General features: G+C 30.8%; 1 protein-coding gene across 3 annotated transcripts; it reads left to right on the top strand.

The window, feature by feature from the left end:
• The first annotated feature begins 1082 nt into the window (after positions 1-1082).
• On the top strand, positions 1083-22988 carry LOC143048662 (uncharacterized). Of its 3 annotated transcripts, none has more exons than XM_076222457.1 (5): positions 1083-1216; positions 12891-12986; positions 14794-14928; positions 18327-18392; positions 20431-22988. In XM_076222457.1, exons 1-5 carry the CDS (start codon positions 1189-1191, stop codon positions 20613-20615), a joined length of 510 nt encoding a protein of 169 aa, XP_076078572.1. In that variant the 5' UTR covers positions 1083-1188; the 3' UTR covers positions 20616-22988. The 3 variants fall into 3 exon arrangements, with proteins under 3 accessions (XP_076078572.1, XP_076078573.1, XP_076078571.1); XM_076222458.1 differs by lacking the exon at positions 1083-1216 and adding an exon at positions 7468-7740; XM_076222456.1 differs by lacking the exon at positions 1083-1216 and adding an exon at positions 11148-11270.
• Positions 22989-23564: the final 576 nt, after the last annotated feature.

Here is a 23564-nt window from a genome sequence, read left to right as displayed (position 1 = left end):
ATAAATGAAATGAAATAAAAGGGAAGACCCTAGAGGGTCAGTCACCCCACCCCCTATTATCTTGTAAACGGTCCAGATCCCCACCCTAAACCATATCATTGGGGTCTAAGCGTGATGCGGGATTGCCGATTTTTGGTAAGCGTGACACGGGAAAGTCAAATTATTGTGTCGTGAAAACGGGAAATGAGGTCTAGCGGGACCCGGGAAATGACCAAAAAATGAGAATTGCTTACATACATAGTGTAAGCGGGATACGGGAATCTGACAAAACAGTAAGCGGGATCCGGGATCGGAACCCCCCAATGAGACCCCCCATATATATTCTTGTAGGGGACAATAAAATAAATAAAATGAAATAAAAGGGAAGACCCTAGGGGGTCAGTCACCCCACCCCCTCTTGTTTGAAAACTTGTAAACGGTCAAGATCCCCACCCCTAAACCATATCTATTCTTGTATTGGACAATTAAACAAGTCAAATTAATATGGGAGCTTTGTTTGGGAGACTTCGTAACAGCATCCTGTTACAATTACTTCTTGTTTATATATTCTCCGGATAAAAAAAATAACAACAACTACTGTGACATTTTTTCCTCCGGATCAAATTTCACCCGGATATAATTTTGCTTAAAATACGTATGCATTAGGCCGTATCTTGATTGAAACTTCTGTTTCAAGTTAAATAGGATAGATTCAAGTAACAACCCGTACGAAAAGAGGGGCGAACTATACCAAAGGGACAGTCAAATTCATAGATAGAAAATAAACTGACTAAATGGACAAGTCGGCAAACAGGGGATTGAATAATGTTCGGATGACCAGAGACATATATAATACAATTGAATTTCTACCAATTACATTGACATATTACTGAAATTTTACCTCATTGACATATGACATTTCAATAAGTTACCCATACCGGTTGGAAGTTTGTAAACCTTTCTATAGGAAGAGCCCCCTTTGACTTCTATGAGGTATCATTTTGGCTTTCTTTTGATTTTGTACGTTATAGTCTGGTAATATGATTATTACAATGTTGGTAATTAGTTTGCGCAGTTTCCCGCGATTGCTGAAAGGTAGGTAACCCTATTTGCCTCGTTCTCATGACAAGGACAGTTTTTGGCAGACGATTGGAATATATTGTTGATAATGTCAAATTAATAGATTAACGAAATACTTTTATACCATAAATGAGGAACGACGGCAATCCCTCGTATAGTATGATCATATTACGATTTTTTTGTCACATTGAAACACTACACATGATGTCACATCTATAAAATACACCACATCACAGGAATCGGAAGTTCTATCAATAAATTCTGTAAATAATAAGGTCGACTATCAATAGAGCTTCTCGTAGAGAATAAATCGTGCAATATAGTATTATAATTTTCCAACCACTCGCTAACATTGGAATGGAAGTGATGATGCCCCTAAACGCACGAATGATGTTCACTAAAACCAGAGTTTTTGCCGGAAATGCATCAAACTCGAAAGTTGTCTATTGAAAAGAAACATGTTAGTTGTATTATAATCATTCAATTGAAGGATTTCAATTAATAGCAATTTGATGTTATAGCACTTCACTAAGATTTGTCAGTGTTCTCCCCAGGCCGTTTTAGCACAGGGCTTTTCAGCGCTATTGCAATTCCCCGCTGTCCTATTGCACTGACCGCGTGGCTATCCAACGCAACCGCGTCACTATATTTTTTTCCGTATTTTTCAAATTTCCCGCTTATTTTTCACTTCGGATCATGTGATCGACTGGTTTACAATTTTTGAATGAATTATTTCTGTTGTGTTAAAGTAACTCTGCGGTATCAGTCTAATAAATTTTACAAAATGGCGTTTTTGACAGATCAAAATAAACAAAGATTTCAACATTAACATCTATTTTTATAATTTAAAGAAGATATAGAGGCATATATGAATGAAATGAGATGAAATGAATTGACCACATTAGCCGACGTCACTCACAAACTTGTTTTACAAACTTTGAACAAACAATGATTTTAAAAACGATCAAACACAGGGGTTTGTTCCAAATTATTTTCCGGGTTTACTATCCATACAAACCCCGAAAATGAGCAAGTCTGTTAGGTATTAATTATCTCCTATTCGAACTTATAATTTTTTAGTCAGAAATTCTACCATTTGATAACAATTTTGAGAGGATATGATTAGAAAAACAAACCCCAAGCTGATACGACTTGAGAAATTTACTTTCTCGATGTCCAGCTTGGATGAAGCCATTTAAATATTATAAAACGTTTAGGTCATAAAAATGAGAAATCTTTATGCAAAAAAATGTTAATTCCTGTCAAACGTTGTAAGGTTAACAGTACACTGCTACAGTTGGTTACATAACCAAACAGAAACTGATAATGACTTTATTGTTAGTCCTACATGTTCTGCAACATTACCTGATGGTGCTAAGAAATCTTGGCACAAGCAGTCTGGTGTAGATCCATCATGGAAAAAGACTTCTCCTTCAGTTATATACATAGATAGTATGAGGATTTAATATATGAATTTACAATGCCATGGAGAAAAAAAAACTCTTCTTCTATATCCAGACAATAACACGTCGTTAACAAACAAAGCCTCATTAATGGGTACACTGTAACTTCCATGAGCATGACAAGGACATCATAACAAGAGGAAAAATCAACAGCATGATATAATTAATAAAAACACATAACTAATAAATTATAAACAAACCGCGCGCCGCGATAAAGTTACTGGGAATCGTCGAAAATTACGCGTTTACCACAGCGCTATCCAAAAATCCTGGGGAGAACACTGTTTGTATAGGTATTGAAGTGGGGCAGGGACATATACATGTACATGTAGATATACAACATGTACAGGATTCCATCTTTTTTCATATAAATTGGGGCAAGTTGGCACTAATAAATTCATCGTGGTTTATCTATTTGTCATGAGTGGGGCGAATTGGCAAACCTTATTTCAGCGGGATTCTAACTCTTTTCATGAGTGGGGTATGTTATTCAACCTATTTGCAATGGGATTTTACCCTTTTTCATAAGTGGGTGAGTTTGTGAAAAAGTGGGGCAATAAGGTGTGGGGCGATTTGCCAGTGGGGCATGGATTTTCAGAAAAGAAAAAGGAAACTTTTTTTATTTTAACTTTCTAGGTGAAATTTATTACAGTGGAGTCCCCAGTGTCTGAGCGGCAGGTGAGGTCGTGCATTAGCTGATTTTGTCATATCCGCACAGTAACACAAATAAAATCGTCTTTATAATTGTTTTAGCCTTCTGAAGGGATAGAAAAAGTTCAAGAGTTTATTTATAACTGCAATCCTGTGATTTACAATTGTATCATATTTAGCCAATTTCCATTAAAAAAATCACATCATCATATAAAATTTGTTTTATTTAGGTCATATTTATATCAGAATGAAATAAATTTTGTTCTGCATCATTAGCAGTGTCTAGTATGTTTGGTTCAAATTCCACTACATTCAGCCAGGGGTACTACTTGTACAAGTTACTTTTATTTACTTGAAGAAGTAAAAAAAATAAACACATATAACCATAATAACTATAAGTAAATAAATAATGTTTGAATATTAAATCTTAATTTTCTCAAAACTTTACTTGTATAAGTAAACTTTTCTTACAATCCCACAAAAGTTCTCAAGTATTGAGATGTAAATTCATGCCTTTAATGATTTTTCCCAGGTTTGCTCAATTTTTTTTTATTAGAGTTCAATGTTTCATCTCATTAATTCAACAAAGAAAATGATTGTGCAAAGATCTCAAGTATTTGCGCAAGGCCTTCAAAATTTGCTCCTTGGGTGCTTGTAAATGAACAGTGTTCTGAAGATAACAGACAAATGGGATTTTCATCGTCTATGAAATTACACTTAAATGATTAGTTAAGACATCTGCAAATTAATTTAATGAACTCTCAAAACAGGGGTTTCCCAAATTTTGAACACCCATTTCACAAATCTTGAGGGTGCAACCATACAAACAGATGATTTTATGAAATAATTTGTTATGAATGTCTTTCAATTATTGGCTTGATCATTTTATCAGTTGAATGAAGTGAAGTTATAGGTCTTAGGTGCACAGATTCATAGGCTGCACGTGCACCCTATACATGTATATTGAACAAATGTTATAAAAGAGTCCTCTTATTTTCAATAATCATTAAAGAAAATTGAAGACCCTGAGTAATCTAAATTCATGGACATATTTTGTCATAATGATACCACGGTCATGAAAGAGACAAAAAATAATATATGTCTGTTTTCTGCTGCCAAGGCAAATAAATCGGGGTCGGTAGGTCAGGATTTTTATTTTTTTTATATTTTTTTTTTATACACTCCCTGTCAGCATGGTCAGATTTGCAGTCGGTTAAATGTCATTTTTGGTTAGGGTCCTGTACCCCAAAATGATTTACAAAAAAATGTAATCTCTTTAAAGAAGCTTTAATTGAATGATCCTCCCTGTGCCGACATTTTTTAAACCTTAATTGTAGCACATTTGTGCTGGGAGCAGCTATTTTGATTGTTTGGGCATAGGAAGATACGGATCTGGATTGGACTGGAAACGACTTTTTCCGGACCGGAAATGATTTTTTTCCAGAATTGAATAAAAAGATCTAGGGTCAGAGGTTTTGAGTCAGGGTCGGTCGGGAACAGGAAACAGACATATTTCTTTTTGGCCTAGACACTTTGTTCAGTTTTTCTTCCAAATACTGCCCACACAGTGGCAAATCTAGGGGGGGGGGGTCCTGGGGTTGGACCCCCCTTTTTTTGACTGATCAATGCATTTTATGCTAGTTCAAATTGATAGTGTAACTGTTCATTGTTCAAGACACACATAGACTTAGGTGAACAACACAGATTTTGCATCGCTTTTGAAATTTCTTTTTCATGCACATCATCACATGGGAGAGTGCTTTATCTGTGCAATTCTATGATTCATTTTCATCACAATCCTTTTAAAGTAATTTGATGCCGCTCAAGTGTTGTAATAAAAATTAGCTCTTTATATTTTACAGATTGAACAATGATGAATTTTGTTTATGTGTTACATATTTTTTTTTCATTCATTTTTTTATATATACATAAGGGTGTTAGTTTTCTTGTTTGAATTGTTTTACATTGTCATATCAGTTGAAGGCTGTATGGTGAACTATAGTTGTTAATGTCTGTGTCATTTTGGTCTCTTGTGGACAGTTGTTTCATTGGCAATCATACCACATCTTCTTTTTTATATTTAGGAGTTTGAACTGTTAACCGTATCTAAGGCAAAAAAAAGATATACAAATGTATGTCTGTTTAAAGTTACATGCTTTGAAAGGATAGGGTAGGTAAATCGGTATTTCCATTTTATTTTATTTTATGTGACATGATTTTGAGAGTGCAGTTTCGTCTTGTTATGGTCGGAGTTGATCATGTGCCGAGTTTACCTGTAACTTTAATTATTGGATTATTTCCCTTTGTTATTGGTTGAAAAAATAATGGCGGCAAAATGTTTATCACATCACACGAGTTGCGAATTTCCTTAAAACAGCTATCATATATACGATTATGAACATTGGGATGTATCAGGCAACACTTATCTTCACTTTTGACACGAGTTCAGTTTATTTTTCACTTTACCACGGAAATAAGATGGCTTAGGGTCGGCGCTCAAAATAGGGTCGTTCGGGTAACCGTAAACAGACATATATTGTTTTTTGGCCTAATACATGTACAAATGTATATAATGATTTTGACATCTAATGCAATGCATATTTATATGAATTAAAAAGGATAGTGTGGTTTAGTTTATATGACCATCAAGTCTTAAATGAAGATTTGTAAACAGATATGTCTGTTACTCAAACACAATTATTCCTGTCATTTAAAAAGAACCATTTAATGTTACAGATTTAAATTGATATTTTTTTGTATTCAATCTGATTGAATTTCTGACTAGACCTAGTGTTATTCACCTGACAAGTTCTTATCAGAGATATATCTAACAGTAGAATTTAACACTAGTATTTATATTCTGATACCTCACAGTTTATAGTCTAATGTGTTATATAAGTTTTGAATTGTATTCCTGTACTTTGGACTAGACCTTATTAATTCATGTAATTAATAATTTGATTTACTGTGAAAATAAATAAATGAATGTTAAATATGCAATATTCATTTATATGCTAGGAATAAAGGATTATTTCCATATAAGCTTCCCAAGATCTTTCTATAAATGTGATACATAGCAGTATATACTTGAATGGTTTTGCTGATAAACCTAATCACCATTTTGGAATCTGTAACATTTGAACTATTGATGTCATACTACATTCTACAATCACTTTTGCATTGTTAGGTGAAACATATGACGTCGTGAAATAACAGGAATATCTGTGATGGTCAATGATAATTTAAACTAACAGATACAAATGTAGCAATAAGGTGTATTCTATTGTTGAAGGCCTAACAGTCACATATAGTTTCTTCTATGCCGTATGGTGGAAAGTTGTCTCATTACAATTTTAGCACATCCTCTTATATTATTATGAAAATCTTGAAAACTTGTATATTCAAATAATATAATAAAATGTGAAAGTTGAAGTTATTAAAAGACAAAAGGACAGGTCAACAATGTAATTTTTGGCTTGTTGACATTTTTTTGTTTTTTAAATTTTAAAGTCTGAAAAAGATAGTTAAAACATATATCATTGGACAGGCAAAAGGTCAGGGTAATCTTTATCTTACTTTAATATACTCCTGCTATTTAACAAACAAGAGACTCAAAGAGCCTGTGTCGCTTTCATTGTTCTATGATTTCGACATTAGAATTTCTTGTGCTCCTCATTTAACATTTTGTTCGGTTGTTTAGAACTATGTTACATAAACCACTGAAGGAAATGAGGAGTAAAAATTGGGAATTTTATTGGCTTTCAATTAATTACATGTATTTTGAAATTTTGTTGACAAAACGAAAATTTTCATCAGCAATGAGACAGCTCTCCACAAGCAATGACAAGAGACCAAATGACACAGAAATTAACAACTATAAAGGTCACTGTACGGCCTTAAATAATGAGCAAAGCCCATACCGCATAGCCAGCTATAAATGGGGAAGCCATGATCACATAATTAGGAAATCACTAAAAAAAATCAAACACTGAAAATTTAATATATATCTATTCAACATCAAATTAATAATCAATTAATTATAAGAACATTGAAGACTGATTGTAATGATGAACTTTGACATCCTGTTTTCTCCTGTCAACAAACTACTGATATCAAAGTTTATAGATCCTTGTACAATAAGGTTGTAATTTAATTACACAAATTTCAAATCAACTTGTTGAAATAGTCCATTTGATCATTTTACCTGTTGGAAATTTAAATGTTATAAATTCTCTAAAGTTGTTGATATAACTGGTCTATTTACCTATATACTTATATATATCACAAAAGTAAACGTGATCACGTTTATTGATTGGAACAGGAACGTCATAGTGTGTCCATCCATTTGTGCTTCACTGATTAGAAGAAACTCTGAAGCATTTGAACACCTGGATTAATACAGAATTGTGTATTTTGTGTCATATTTATGATATTAATCATATTAAATTTGGTACAGCGTAATGTGTTAAATGAAAATAGATAGTTGTCACAAAGGATATATATATATAATTGGAGAAAAAGGAATAATTGTAACATGTTTAAACTCATCTTATGATGGAGCCTGAAGGTAAAGTTAACAATTTCTTACTTTAATTGATATAATTATAATGTCAGTATTTTTATTGATCAATTTTAATGTGAAAATCAGTTTCTGATTGATTACTTCAACAGGAAGGCAAATGATTTCATTTGTTCTTCTATCAAAGACTTGAGTGTAGTCTTTGGAAAAGAATGTTGGAAAAGAATGAACAGTTTTGAGCTTAATAACAAGTAATTGTTGCTTTTTATGAATTTGGTGTACTAATGTTCCATTAAAAAAAAAACTGGCTTTACAATAAATGTTATGATGTGTTTTTGAAGAGATTATAATAGTTCAAATTTTTTAGGGTCTGGTCTTAATTTAGCCAATATATCTAATAGTAATAGAAAACTAATGATTTTATATTTAAGTGAAAATAGTATTAATATGGAACGTTCATATCAATTTTTTGGAAAAAAACCACTAAAAATTGATAATAATTTTGAGCTATAGCTTTTAGCATTTATAATTATCATGATTATAAAAGTGCAACATCATGAATTACAGACTTATTATTGTATAACTAGAATTCTAAAATAATGTTTGTCCTGAAACGATTTAAGGCTTAAATGTTGAGATTTAATACCATTAAAATATTTAAACTTAAATGGTATTAATGCAAGTATAAGTATGGTAATTTACTAGAAAATAATGTGGGTGAGGGATACAGCCCTCTCCACTAGCCCTAACACTGTTGACAATTTCTTCAGTATAAATAATATAGCATAGATGTATACCTAGTATCTATGGTTATGAGTATAGATTTTGATTGTAAGATAAGAGTTGAGGAAAGTATTTGGAGCAAATTGTAAACTGTTACATCTTTGGTCTATGGTGGATAGTTCTCTCATTTAAGACTTTTGCTATGATCATGATGATACCACATCTGGAAAATGCTTATTTTTATTCAAAACTGTTAGGTCAGATGTCAAAGCTCTTACATGTCTTAGTTGTGAAGAAAATTTTATAATAAGCTTCTTTATGATAAGAACATGTATTTTAACTAATTTATCTTTAATAAATATCAAAATACATGTCGTTTAGAATTTTCAAACTCAACATTTTTTTAAATAGGAACAAAACAATATGCTTGTGATGATGTGGTCATGGTTATAGTAAAAGTTGTATGAAATCAATTGTACATGTTATGTTAATATAATATGTAACTGACAACAATGTTAATTTCAATGAGAACACATGAACCTTTTGAGTATTTGTCTGTACTGTGAATTCTGTCTCCAGTATTGTTGTGAAACCATTACAATAGCCTGAAATTTATTGCATGTAGACATTCTACACAATGTACTAGAATAGTAAACACTGTAATAAATATTTACAACAATGTAATGAATTTAAATGAAATTAAAATGAAAAAAAAAATGACTATCCTGTGTGTCAAATATTACACATGATAATTGTACTTTAAACTCAAAATGACTGCAATTTGAAATTATAAACATGATAAACTTTATCAACTTTCTATATATATGCAAGTATGTAAATTATCATAAATTTGATGCTCATTTCAGATTTTCTCAAATTCAGTAAATGATGTTATTGTAAAATGGTTCCAGTCAGCATTAGGAATTCTCTAACACTCGAATAATCTGACATAGTTTAGAAAAAAAGGAACCAGTTTAGAGTAGGCTAATAGTTATTTAAAGGGTTCTAAAACCACGTTCACACTAGCATTTTTTATTATCGATCTAATTTGAATCGATCTAAATAAAACCAGTTAGCGTTCACATTATCTTTAATCATATTAAACGATCTCTATCGGTCTAATCTGAACCACTGCGTTCACACTACAATTAAAAACGCAATCTATCTAACCTTTTTACCTGTAAAACCGTGTAAACATTGTGTATAAATAGAACTGATTTATCAAATTGGTGTGTTGATACACTGATACACACACTTATATAAAAAAAAAAATTGAAAAAGTTATTGTTTCTCTTGAATCACAAGTTAAAATTTTGATACTGGCATTATTGCAGTTTTGTTTAATTTTCAAAAAAATAACTGGAGCAACGAAGTAACAACATGACGCTGGAAATACAGCGGTAAACCTGCAAAGAAAATAAATCAACATAAGAAAAGAAGACACATATTTCGCAAATCTATGCTACGGCGAAGACAACATGTTTTCAGTTTGTTTTAAAGGTCTTTTAACAGAGGAATATGGGTTAAACAACGAACCTTTGAGATAGTTTTGCCCCTATACATGGGCATAAATTATTTTAGATTTAATCGTACTATTAAGTATTTTAAACCGATCTCTGCGTTCACATTTAAAGTAAGATCTGTATACTTTAGATCGATTCAAATTAAACTACCTCTTTTGGTTTAGACCGATTGAAGATCGATTCAAAGTGTTCACATTAGCCTTTAAACCAATCTAAAGTGAACCGGTCTAGTTTAAATCGATAAAAATGTCCTAGTGTGAACGGGGTCTTAGGTGTCTTAATATATCTAATAACATAAATAGATACTTTTATTGAAAGAGGAAATTAAGCGATTAAAATGGTCTATTTTTTGTCCTTAAAATTCATACAAACATTCATGCATGTATATGTTGAATGTACAGTTCTTCAGTACAGAGCTCTTGGGATTACAGTCTTCACACTGTTAAATCTACAGGCCGGAGCTCAATTTTTGAAAATATTAAGTTAGATTCTGTTGGCCTGCAGACATGATTTTTACAGGCCCAAGAGCAATTTTACCAGCCTAGGCTGCCTGGGCTGCTGTTCAGTGTGAAGACTGGGATTATATTGGAGACTCCTTTGATACCAATGAGATACTGAACAAGCCATATGATATTCTCTCTCTCTCCATATATATGTACACTTTATAGGCGTTTATGTATATATATACAATGTATGTATATCTCCTGAAAAGGTGAAAAAGCTGTATAAATTTAAAATAGTTTACTGTAGGTGTAATTCCTGCACTCTTGCAAAATGAACTTCAAGATCTGGACCTACAAATTTATAATGAAAATTTACCCAGTATAATCTAATAGGAGTATAAGATTTGTGCTCTAAACACAAAATCCAACATTTTGATTGGTTGAATTTTTAGTTAAAACTGATGATAATCGTATTCCAAATTTTTATGACTCCAAGGCCTGGCATGTGTCCTACTCCTAGTTAAAAAAAAAAGAGAAAGTTGTATTAGAGACATGTCATATGTACCATCAGCTTTCAACAAAGGTTTAATATAAATCTTATTGGACAAACTGTAAAGGAAGTCTTGCTGTACTTGATCCTTCAGGTTCATGTTTGAAGACAACAGGCTTTGTTGAATGTTTTTGGCAATATTTGTAATTGTTTAGTCACAGGTTATAGGTATTAAATTGATTTTAATCCATAAACATTTAAATGTTGAGAAGGAATTATAAATAGTGTTTTGTTATAAAGTTTGAAGTAATAATTATAAAACACGGACATGGTTTAGCAAAGTAGTTCCTGTTAAACTCGTTATGTCGATAATGACTGTTAGCTCAGGATATAATAAAGGTAAATTGATTTCTTAAAAACTCATTATCGAAAAAAGTTACCATTGTTATAGTTCTCATTATCAGTTAAAGATTTTTATCATGAAATTACTGTTGCTAATTTTCTTTTTATGAGCTTCAGCACATACAAAGGCCATTTCCTATTTGTACTGAAGATCTTAACTTTACTAAACAATGCTTTCATAGTCAGAAATTGATAACCAATATATGTACTTCATGTTAATATATTTTTTATTAAAAAAATATCGATTTGTTTCCCTTTAAAAGTGCTTGAGCATAACAGAGTATTTTATGAACCTTTAAAAAGTCTTGATTGGCTTTGAAAGTCCAGGACCTACAATCCAACCTCAGTTAAAAAAAAGGATCAGAGAATATGATTTAAAAATTTGTCATTATTTTATAATGAAAGGTTTCAAAAGAAGCAAGCACCATTCCTTTTGTTAAACCCATATTTTGTGTATCTAGTACTAGTTATACCCTAAGCTTTTTTCATATAAAAGGTTGATGTACCGTTGTTTTGATTTATATATAAATCTGCAAATACATGAAATATGTGGACACAAATTTTTGTTCTTCCTTCACTGGGATTCGAACATATCATATGCTTTTGGGATATGGTGTCAAGCACTTTAGATTACTTGGACACCAAGACTGAACTAAAGTTTCAGCTTACGGTAGCCTATAGCTAGTGCTACCTTTCCACATAATTGAAATCTAGAGTTGTAACCGTTTACATGGCTGTACTCTAAATTTAAGAAGTTAAGATAATAATATATATTGGTTTGCATTTGACTATGTACATGTATTAGGGAAAAGAAAAATACTGATTGTTTTTCTAGTTGTTTTTTCTAGTCAAAGAAAGAATGCAGATATTTGAAGTGAGTGTTTTCATAGCCACTCAATAACAACTTTATAAAGTATAGAATATAGATTTTATGTCAAGAGGAAAAATCAATGATGAACCAAAATAATGTTATCAGTTTTATATAAGGAAAACAGAACTGATATTGATTCACTCACAAAGCATACAATTATATTCTGTTCGTGTTGTTAAATTAGCTTTAGCTACATACAATGTAGAACCAAATGAATAGGGCCAATATATTTAAATATGACTGTTTGCTTAGCCTGTTTTGAGAATTTCTGTCAAGTTTCTTTTTCCATTCAATTAATGTGATAATATAAATCTTCATTGACTTACAATAGAACTTTTTTTAAATACATTAAATGTTGCAATTCCATGTTAGCTCTTTAGAAAGAGTTGTCTTCCTTGCAGACAGGCAGCTCTATAATATATTTTCAAATAATGTTTTCTTCAGTTTGAAAGTAGATAAATATACTAACTCAGTTTTCTTTCATGTTTTGTCTTCAAATTGAAATCTTGACAATTAGCTGTCATTTAAGAATGGTTAATATTGCAACATTATTTCTACGTTATCTGCTTTGCAACAAGCATGGGAGACCCTCTTTGTTTTTCAAGGTTGTTACATAAAACCCTTTTTGAATATTATTTTATACCTACATACTGTTTAAAGTGTACATGTTTTATGTCAAATGGTGACAAATGGTTACTTATGTGGTCAGAAGTTCCAGATTCTTCAACTTTTAATTGTTTTTGCAGGTAATACAAAGAAGTTTCTGTACAGTGGTCCAAAGAAAGAAGACCAAGAAGAACAATGGACCTTCTCTCCACGTAAACAACAGGCCTCTCCTAGAGGTACTTGAGTTATGTCATACTGTGATAGTTGACATTTATTTACATGATATAAATAAAATGTGGAGTTATATCAGTGAGACAGATGTTTAGTAATGACCTCTTTTAAGTCTTTAGTAGGCACTCATTTTATAAACCCAGTTCAGCTCTTCATATCCCTTACATTACCCCATAAGTTATAGAAGTGATAAGTTGGTTAAAATATCCATGATTACAGAAGATCAGTATTTGATGAAAAATGAGATGTAGATAAAAATAACCAAGTGTTACCCACCTACACAAGTTTACCCAGAACTGACAATTTACCTTTAAAATAACACTTCTTTCCACACATATATGTTATAAAACATCTGAAAGAGCAGGCATATTTCAAATAACAAAAAACTTGAAAATGGCTTATGTCGCTGAATCATTAAAGGGGCACTAGCTGTCAAATTCATGGTCACCGATTTGACTCAAATTCTCATATTCGATTTATAATAATGTAAAATATTTATCCAAACTATCAAAAGTCTAAAATAAACAGTTTACAGAGCATGGGGTAGATAATATATAGGTTTATTTCGTGTGTATTTGTATTTGTATACCCACCATTTTTTCCTTTAAAAATGTCCTGTACCAAGCCATTGTTATATTATTGTTCTTTTCTGTGTGTGTTACATTTTAACGTTGCGTCGTTTGTTTTCTCTTATTTTTGAGTGTAAATTCACATTGCGATAAGACGTGTCACGGTACTTGTCTATCCCAAATTCATGTATTGGTCTGATGTTATATTTGTTATTCTCGTGGGATTTTGTCTGATGCTTGGTCCGTTTCTGTGTGTGTTACATTTTAGTGTTATGTTGTTGTTCTCCTCTTATATTTAATGCGTTTCCCTTGGTTTTAGTTTGTTACCCCGATTTTGTTTTTTGTCCATGGATTTATGAGTTTTGAACAGCGGTATACTACTGTTGCCTTTATTTAAAAGACAAGTTATAAAGATTATTACATTGGTTGCAATGAATTACATTGATATCCCAGTTGGATAAAAAACGGATAATTTCACATGTGAATTAAACGTGGTTATTTCACTCTGACGTCATACAAAAATAGGCGTTGTCAAGAAGTGGATAACAGCGGATCAAAACAAATTGTGAATGCGTAGAAAAAAGATATAGTTCCTTACATGTTTTACATTAATTTCTTTAAAAAAAAAACATTTGCCAATGTTATAAAAAGAAAAACTAATTAAAGAATTCAAATATCGAAAAATATTCAACTCGTGACTGAACAACACTGATAATTAACTCATGCGCTACGCGCATTCGTGAATTCAATTAATGTGTTGTTCGGTCACTCATTGAATAATTTTCTCTATTTGAATTCTTCGAATAGTTCTATAAATATCACTGACATGCATTAATGCGTTTGTCAATTAATATTAAGCGGATCAACATTTTCTGATTGTCACACAAAAGAGCAAGCCTTGCAAAAGTATGGATATTTAGAACACATCTGCCAGCTTATGATAACTACTTATGCTAGAGATTTTGTCTTCGAGTTCTATATCTGTAAAGGATTTCTTTTAGAAGCAAACTAACTATTTGAAAAAAATGGGAGAAAAAAAAATCAGTTAGATTCTGTTTTAATACTTTAAGTTAGACCAAATACTTTCCAAAACTTGGGTCTTTGGATGATTCAATCCCAGCACAACCAAACCAAAGACTTAGCTTTTATTAAGTTAATTATTCATATTAAGTCTTTGTTCAGTTTTTAATTTCAGTTTAAGGAATAATAACATTTATGTATAAACTATGCACATATATTTCAGAAACACAGTTTGGTGTTGATGATGTATGGAGTATACAGAAAAATGTTTCTTTAGGAAAAAATATAAAGCCTTCTACAGATGGACTTAATTTGAAAGCAAATAATACTTATTACTCTAGATACGGGAATGTAAAAGGTAGGAATATTCACTCTGGTTATTTCTGAAAATAACCATATGAGGAAATTTAGTAACACATGAGTTCTAGATTAAATTTTCGGTGTGATGTTTGTTTGGACTGTTTTCTGTTTTGTGTAAGAAGAGTGCTGTGCCTGTGGTATAGGCATATTGGAGAACCCATTCAACAACTCTGCAAGGTTTTGGGGTGCTTGCCTCTTGCAATGCAAATGTCTACCCTATCCAATGTTTCATCTGACATATATACCTCAATTTTAAGGTTAACAGGTCAAAAGTAATTTTTTTTAGTTTCATCTATAAGTAATTAGTCAGAAAACTGTAAAAAAGACTTGAACTGCCTGTTCCATTTCTCTAGTAGGAAACCACTTTCTAAAGTTCCTGGATTGGTGCATGTTAAAAGGCAAGTTATCACTGTTCAAACATATACCATTTCTTTTGTTGTATATATAAAAGGTATATCAAAGTCTTTATTGGACTCTGTTGGGACAACTATGTAAAAACAAAAAGTCCTTGAAAAGATCAATTTGGCTGATTTTCTTTATGTGAGAACAATATTTGTTTATGATTTCCCTTTCGAATTACTTCAAATGTTTAAAGCAAACATTTGGACATTTATGTGTTGAATTATTTCTTATCTTTAATCTGTAATATACAAGATACAAATCATTTAAAGACAACTTCAAAGTTTGTACAAATATTATTGACTGATATGTTTTTTTAAAATCAAAATTAAAATATATTTTCTCTGCTTATTACATGTTTTAAAGGTTATCTTTTGTCACTTTTTACTTTCATACTACAAGCCATACATTATACTTAGTACACATAAAGATTCACTGTCTTAAATCACAATATATACCAAACTATAGACCCAGATTTAAATTTGAACTTATTGATCATACATGGTGTGAACACCAATCTACAGATCTGCAGAAGAGGTGTATTCTAATTTTATCATGTGAATTATAGTACTGTCATGACACCTAGATAAGTAAAAGCTTGTTGCAATAGAACAGATTATTTTTGTTTGGTATTAAAATAAAACAATGAAATCAGATAGGGGATTCCCAGTAACAGAATTATACACTTCACCATCATGAAGAGGTTAAAGAACCCCACTTTGATAATATATGTAAAGGGAAGAATGGAAATGAAGTATTAATTCATACTGATTAAAATCTTATGCAAAGGAAAAGTGAAAGAATGAAGGGTCCTTTAGTTATAACTCTTGTCTTAAATTTGGGGTATAAACTTCAGTTGTTTTATTTTAATCTAAGATTTTAAGAAACAAGTTTTTGTGGTAAGAATAGAATATCAATGGAAATTGTTAATGAGGTTAGAAATTTGAGATAAAAGTTCACAAATGCTGAGAAACATCTTTATGTGAAATGATTTAAGCATATATATATTCTATTGATATATAAATATTTCTTAGCTGATTTATCCTTCTTTTCCTGACCTGTTGAACATTATTTTTTGTCAAAGTGTTGTTTTTTTGAGCTCAGTTCTTCATTGGTCAAAATTTGCTTGTACCATCAAATTTTTCTGCGTCTACTGAATCTTCTATTGCCACGTTACAGAAAGCTGAATGAAGTCTTTTTGCAGATCATTGGAAAAGAAGGATGAACTTGTCTGAAAAATCTAAGTCTTTAGAATAACATATTCCACCACCAAATTTTGTGCTACATGATATGTCTTTACTCAACAGTTAAAGTTAAAACTCAGTGAGCCTTGTGTTTTTAATTTGAAATTTAGCTGTCTTGAGCATGTTGAGCTGAGAATAATTGTATCACACTAAAGCAATGGTAGAATCATATATAGGAGTAATATGTGATAAATATTTATATATTTTCCAAATTTATTCATTGTGTTACACTGATAAATCATCTGTTGGCTGCCACCTTTGAAATGGACGCCAAATACATAAAACAAGTTCATAGAACAAGAATTTTAAGAAATCTGATAACTGCATAGAATAATATACTGGGAATTACTTGGGACCTGTCATAATTTATTCTTCTGCCAACATTTTCAAAATGGGTGCCAAAAATAGTTATCAGAGTTCAAGCAAACTTGAAATCTAAATAGAATATGAAATCATGAAATGATTTCTGATATAAACAAATATCCATCAGCATTTGGCCAAAATTTCCAAAATCATATTTTGGAGAAACAGCATTACTCGAACATAACGTTTAATTTCTCGATGTTATTTTTAGAACTAGGATGAAGTTTTGATAATTTCTTATTCATGTATTACAACTGATCATAGTTTTAATACCTACAATGACTTGGTTGTGCCAATGTTTTGCTGTTGGACATATTCTATGTAGATATTTGTTATATTGCTTTGTTTGCATGTCTCATACAATAATGTATAAGTGGAACTCTTGGTGACATAATTTAGTTAACAGTTATAATGTTGAATAACATTTCTTTTAAGAATTTTCACTTCATTCAAATGTGAAGAAATATTCTACTTCATTCATGTGTGTGAAAGAAACTCAAGTCATGTCAGGAGAAAGGATTAGTCTCAAATAAAATTTAATCTTCATTATTGGCCTGCATTTTAAGAGCAGAATAATCCTTAACAAACTATGGTATTACAATTTTATAAGAAAGGAATTTTGTTTGATCCCTGCTGGGTAGTATATATCCTTTAATTAAATTTTAATTTGATTACAAAATGATAAGAAGAAAATTGGTTTTATAGTAAGTAGTTAGTGAAAAGACAGGTGTTATAATTTATAAATATAGAAAGTTAAACTAATATTACATGTATGAAAAATGAGCTTTAAGCCATTCTGAAAACAATGATCCCTTTATTTAGTATGTCTTCTACAGACAGACCCCTGAATTGTTGATAGGCAAAGAGAATGGGACCTCTAAGTTTCAAAAAAAAAATCTATTTACCCTGAAATTTCAGAAAATCTGTCAACCTATTTTGAGTTATTGCCCCTGAAATTTTTTCAGTAATTTTTGTTGTTTTTTTGCTATCTATTTTTAAAACTAAAGTAGCTAGCTAGGTGAAAAGTCTGAACTTCAAAAATGATCATTATGACAAAATCTGTCTTCTCTGAAAATTGGACAATCTGTTTTGGAGTTATTTTCCCTGAAATGTTGATTTTTAAACCTTTTAGGCTTGACTAGCAACCGTAAGAGTTAGGTTAAACATGTAAACTATATATTGCAAAGAAAATCATCATCACAAAGAATGACCATGAAGGTCCTCATTATCAGACTGGTTTTGTTTTCACTAGGTGGGTGGTACTAGCATATCTTACAAGTTATATAATATTTATAAGGTATGAAGAAAAAGTATCAACGTATGCTGAAGTTGCAAATATGTTATAAGACTGACCTTTTCAATCCTATTAATAATTCATTATTTTTTTCAGGTAAAGATGACTTGACGTCAAACTTTGGAGGATCAAACTTCAAGGTTGGAAATGAAAACCAATTTGGTGAGTGAAATGATACAACTCTGTGATTTATAACTTCTATTATCTATCATGCTTCATTAGACATGTTAGACATGAAAGGAAATATAAATAATGAAACAGAAAGAAAAGAAAAATAAAGGTTGTATCAAGTGTTTTCTTTACATTTATTTGTTATTCTACTGGAGATATAAAACCTGTGTCATTCACAGTAAAGTTGTGATATTAGATAAGGAATAAAATCAGCTAATTACAGGTAAATGATAGACCTTGAGTGGTATTTGGCATATACCTGGCTAATTTGTGTCTTGAAGAGAAATACATTTGTATGTATAGGTTCTTCATAATCAATATGGAAAAAAAAATACATGTATTAAACTTCAAGGTACAGTGCAACCTGTAAAAACCAAACCCAAACAATAAGTATACTTCAATACAATGTATATATTTCAACTTAATTTTTTTTTAGCCTTACACATGTTGGTTTTCCCGTTTGAATGGTTTTACACTAGTAATTTTGGGGCCCTTTATAGCTTGTTGTTCGGTGTGAGCCAAGGCTCTGTGTTGAAGGCCGTACATTGACCTATAATGGTTTACTTTTTTTAAGTTGTTATTTGGATGGAGAGTTGTCTCATTGGCACTCACACCACATCTTCCTATATCTATGACAACATGTATGAGGAACATTACAATTCAAAGTTTATCTGTTCTTTATCTTAACAAGTACTGTGGAGTCATTATTTTTCATTGAGTACCACATTTTTGTGGGTTTCATGGGTAAAGGTGAACCACGAATTCAAATGCTGAAGAACTACAAATTTTATATGGAGAGATTGGCAAAACCATGAAATCAAATATTCAGGAAAATTCAAGTTTTTCTCAATCCACAAAAATTGATACCCACAGAAATCAATGAATCCACAGTATTATGTCCACTTTTATAGCTAAATATTAAAATTTCCTCCTTTTCCCTGTTAAGCAATAAATAAAGTGAAAGTTCAAAGAAGATTATATGTGCTTCATATGATAAAACCATTGTTTTTGTCATGCACAGCAGTTTCATTATAGTGAACAGGATATTAGATAATCTTCTATGTATTGCATATAAGATCTCCATTGAAATTTTTATGTTAAAGTCTGGATTAAAAAATCCTGATAAAATGTCAAGTATAAACAATACCTGTAGTTATTGATTTTATATCTGTGTTTTGGAGAGAACCTAGGACAGTTATATATGAGATATTGAGGATATTAAAAACAACTTGGTTCACTAAATGGTGCACTGTGTTAATATGACATCATGTTTACCTTTTCATTTCTATGTGTATATTTCATATTTAAATACATGTATTAGTATTTATGACCTACATGTTTAAAGGATATTGTTCCTGTTATGAAATTTTTATAAAACTCATTTGAAATTCAGGAATTTATTTCCCTCATGCAAAGCTCTGATTCCTTGCCAATTGTCTGTATTTAGCTATAGATTATTTAGGTTCTTTTTAGTTTTATGAGCTCTTAGAAATTTTTCATTGGGATTAGGATTTTCAAATATTCAGACTTTTAGCATCATTGAAGAGACATAATTTGTCAAAATGCCGCTCTTGTGTTAAAAAAAATTATGATTCATGGCAAAATATATGGAGCATGATTTCAGTTTTCTTAGATTAATAATCAATGTCATATTTGAACAACATTTCTTCCATAACAGGGTATTACAAATGACTGCATCATAACCTTATTGTCCAAAGACATTTGGGGGACTTGTTGGCCCAGTGTTCTAAGTGGTTACTACTGTAATTACTAGCCAGTCATCACTGAGGTTGCAAGTTAAAACCCCACTCATGTGGGTGCACTGGACTCCAATATTAATTGACTAGGATTGTCTGTTGTTCTATTGAAGGTCAGTGGTTTTCTCCATGCACTCCAGCTTCCTCCACTATTAAAAACTGTCTGCCACTAAATAGACGAAAAGTGGTGCTTAAAAGTGGTGTTAAAACACTAAAAAATCTAATTAAATTCAAAGACATTTTGCAATAATTATATATTTTTATGTTCACAGGATCTACAGCAAACTCTACAAACAAATCCTGGAATTATGAAAAGAGAGGATTCAGTTATTCTTCATTTGGAACAGCAAACAATGGCATGAACTCTTATAATGGTTCACCAAACAGTACGAAAAACTCTCCCCCATTTAGTCCGTTCGGCAATGCAAGAGGCAACCAAGACAGTTCATTATGGTGAACCATGCATGTAGTAGCTTTAATATTGTCAGATATTCATTTCTGTTCACTTAAACATACTTCATTGTACTTCTGATGCAAAGTGAACCAAATTATGTAGGCAGTTTTCTGCCTTGACATTACAATTACTATTTACTATGCTAGCGGAAGAAAAGGAAAGTGTTTTACATGTGCTATACTTAAAGAACTGGCTTAATGACGAGTTGAAACACAGAGTAGGTTAATGGGCATTGGTTTTAATGGCAATATGTTTACATTTTCTTGGTTTGTAATTAAATATGATAGATAACTGTCTTGCATGATAGTAATATTCTTATACTGTCAGATAAAACCTGCAATAAATTGAAAGTTTAGAGAAATGTATTTCCAGTTATTTTACACATTCAGTTTTTATTTTCAAGAAAATGTCAAGCTGCAAATAACGAATGATGAAATGGTCTTACACAGAAAATATATATATTTTTTTTTTAAATTCAATTTTATTTATTGTCATTTGACATTTACAATGTTTGCAACAATACAAGAAAAAAACAATATTATACACACAAACCAACGACAACCACAGAAAATATACTTTAATCTGTTTACATTGTATTGAGAAGTTTCAACCTCCATTCAGATATTGCCAGTTTTAATCAGTTTGACCGAGACAAAAATGCCAATCCTATATTGTAATGTCCCTTTTTGAATTGCTTCATTTTCATCTATTTTGAATACATTCAAGGGTCCTTATTTTTGTGAGTTCCACAATAAAGAGGCAATTCACAAATTGATGTCCTATGAAAAACAATTTATTTGGTTTCATGATTTAAAAGATGGTGATATGCTTTTTTTCGATAAGCAAGACATTATTTCTGAACCATGACTTAATGTTTCTTTTCGTATGAATCATCATCTATTTATTTAGCTGTCCTTAATTGGATTGAAGTCCTTATTTGTTCTATCATTTGATTTTCATTTAGTTAAGCTTCAATTGTTTATTACCTGGGTTATGCTTAAATAATGATTATATTTGTTTTTTTCATGTGTTTTGATAAAATTGATATTTTTAATTGAGGATTTTTATAATCATAGATATTAGGAAAGAGATCTGATTGTTTTATCTGATGTTTGTTACATGTAGTCTTAATATTTTACAAAGGTGAATTTTAATGTCTTTCAACATTAACTACCCACCCCTTGCCAAAACTTCTTTAAAAGTGCTATGCTCAAGACATAGGACTGTTTCTTTAAAAATTAATAATTTGAAACTGAGAATGGCTGGTTCATTTTGTTTCAAAAGGCATGTTTTACAAACATTGTCAGTCCTTGTTCATCAAATGAAAATAATTCAAAGTGTGAGTACTCAGTATTTAATGTTATTTGTTGACATGTATGATTTTAATGTTGAAGTGCTCGATAAAAAGAAATTATTTTTTTTTAGATATGTTTTCTCTTTGTCGTGTATGACAAGATTTTGAAACAATGTTGAAACTTAAGTCATAATTGTTCAAAGTTTTCAAGTAAAGTTTAAGATTGTTTTCAATAGTCACTGGAAATCTTGCTAAATAATGAATAAGAAGTGTTGTATTTGATATGATGATAGTTGTAGGTACAACATGTAGATGACTATTTTTATTGTTATGAATAAATTATAGATAACTAAAGTGCATTTATTTTTCTTCTTGGTAGACATTCACTTGATGTGAAATATACTACTCATGACTTGCAATTATCTGTAATAGTTGCAATTATTTTACATGCATAATGTTGTTATTTCTGCCTTTTTTGCATTTTTCTTGTGTCCCAGGATTAAAGTTGTAATTTATTTATTTAAAAACTTTTTTCAAATTATTTTTTATGATAATTAAATCTATTTTACAGGAATAATTTTCAGAAATATGAAATGAAATTGTTTAAATTTTTGTGTTTTAATCATGATATTTTCATAGTAATAATATGAATATAAAGTAAGATATTGAAATATGTTAAACATATTGGCGTATGATGTTAAATCAATTAGATTTACTGATCAGATATTTAGAAAAAAGATATCCAAGTGCATTTGTACAAAATTTTACACATAATTTCCTTCAAATAATTTTCTGCATATCAGAAATGTCAAACTTATGTTGCTTTACATTAGTTTTTTGTTTGGAAGGTTTATTTCATGATATATATTTACAAATCAATAGTTGCTTTCACACAAAAAACCTGACAAGTCATTCTAAATTTTTTATGATTTGAGAAATATTTTTCTTATCAGATGTTTTGCATAATTTAGTTGCATTTGTTGAAATCATTTGTTCCAGTTTGTTGTATCAAACTTAATTTATGTTCTGTTGAAATTTTTGCATGAGTAGTAGAAAGAAAATAAAACAGAATTTCAAGTTTACTTTTAGTTATTTTATTTTAGTTGCATTTAGTTCTCATAATTATGACACCATTTTCTGTTGTTATTTTTGTTTTTATGATTATTTTTTGTTTCCTTCACTGCAATCAAACATAAGTAATATGTAAAAAAAAATTATGATTCAAATAGCTTTAAAAGGGGAAAAAGGTTGGATAATTTCATTTAAATAACTTTCAAAGACTGCCTCAAGTTTGTCAAACTTTAAATAGTCTTTTCTTATAGTGCAGCGGCTACAAGCATATTTCAGATGCAATGTGCACATCCTGCTACAAGCATGAAATTAGGCATAGAACTTTCTCGACTATTACTCTTTGATTTCAGATAGGGAGGCATTTGAAAAAAATGTCTCACTTCCGGTAAAATCCAAAATGGCGGACATCATACTTAAATCAGCCGAATATGGAAGGCTAGTATGTGAAAAAGGTGTAATAATCATGCTACTATCATAATATATGGTACAAACCATTGTTATGTACTACTTTTGGATATATTATATAGATTAGATGTCTTTAAAAACCCTACTGACGGTAAAATCCAACTTGGCGGACATTGTACTAA

This window comes from Mytilus galloprovincialis, chromosome 10 (assembly GCF_965363235.1).
Source record: "Mytilus galloprovincialis chromosome 10, xbMytGall1.hap1.1, whole genome shotgun sequence".
In the NCBI taxonomy this organism is placed as follows: domain Eukaryota; kingdom Metazoa; phylum Mollusca; class Bivalvia; order Mytilida; family Mytilidae; genus Mytilus; species Mytilus galloprovincialis.
The sequence above is the reverse complement of the archived record's forward strand: the minus strand, read 5'-3'. Positions and strand labels throughout refer to the sequence as shown.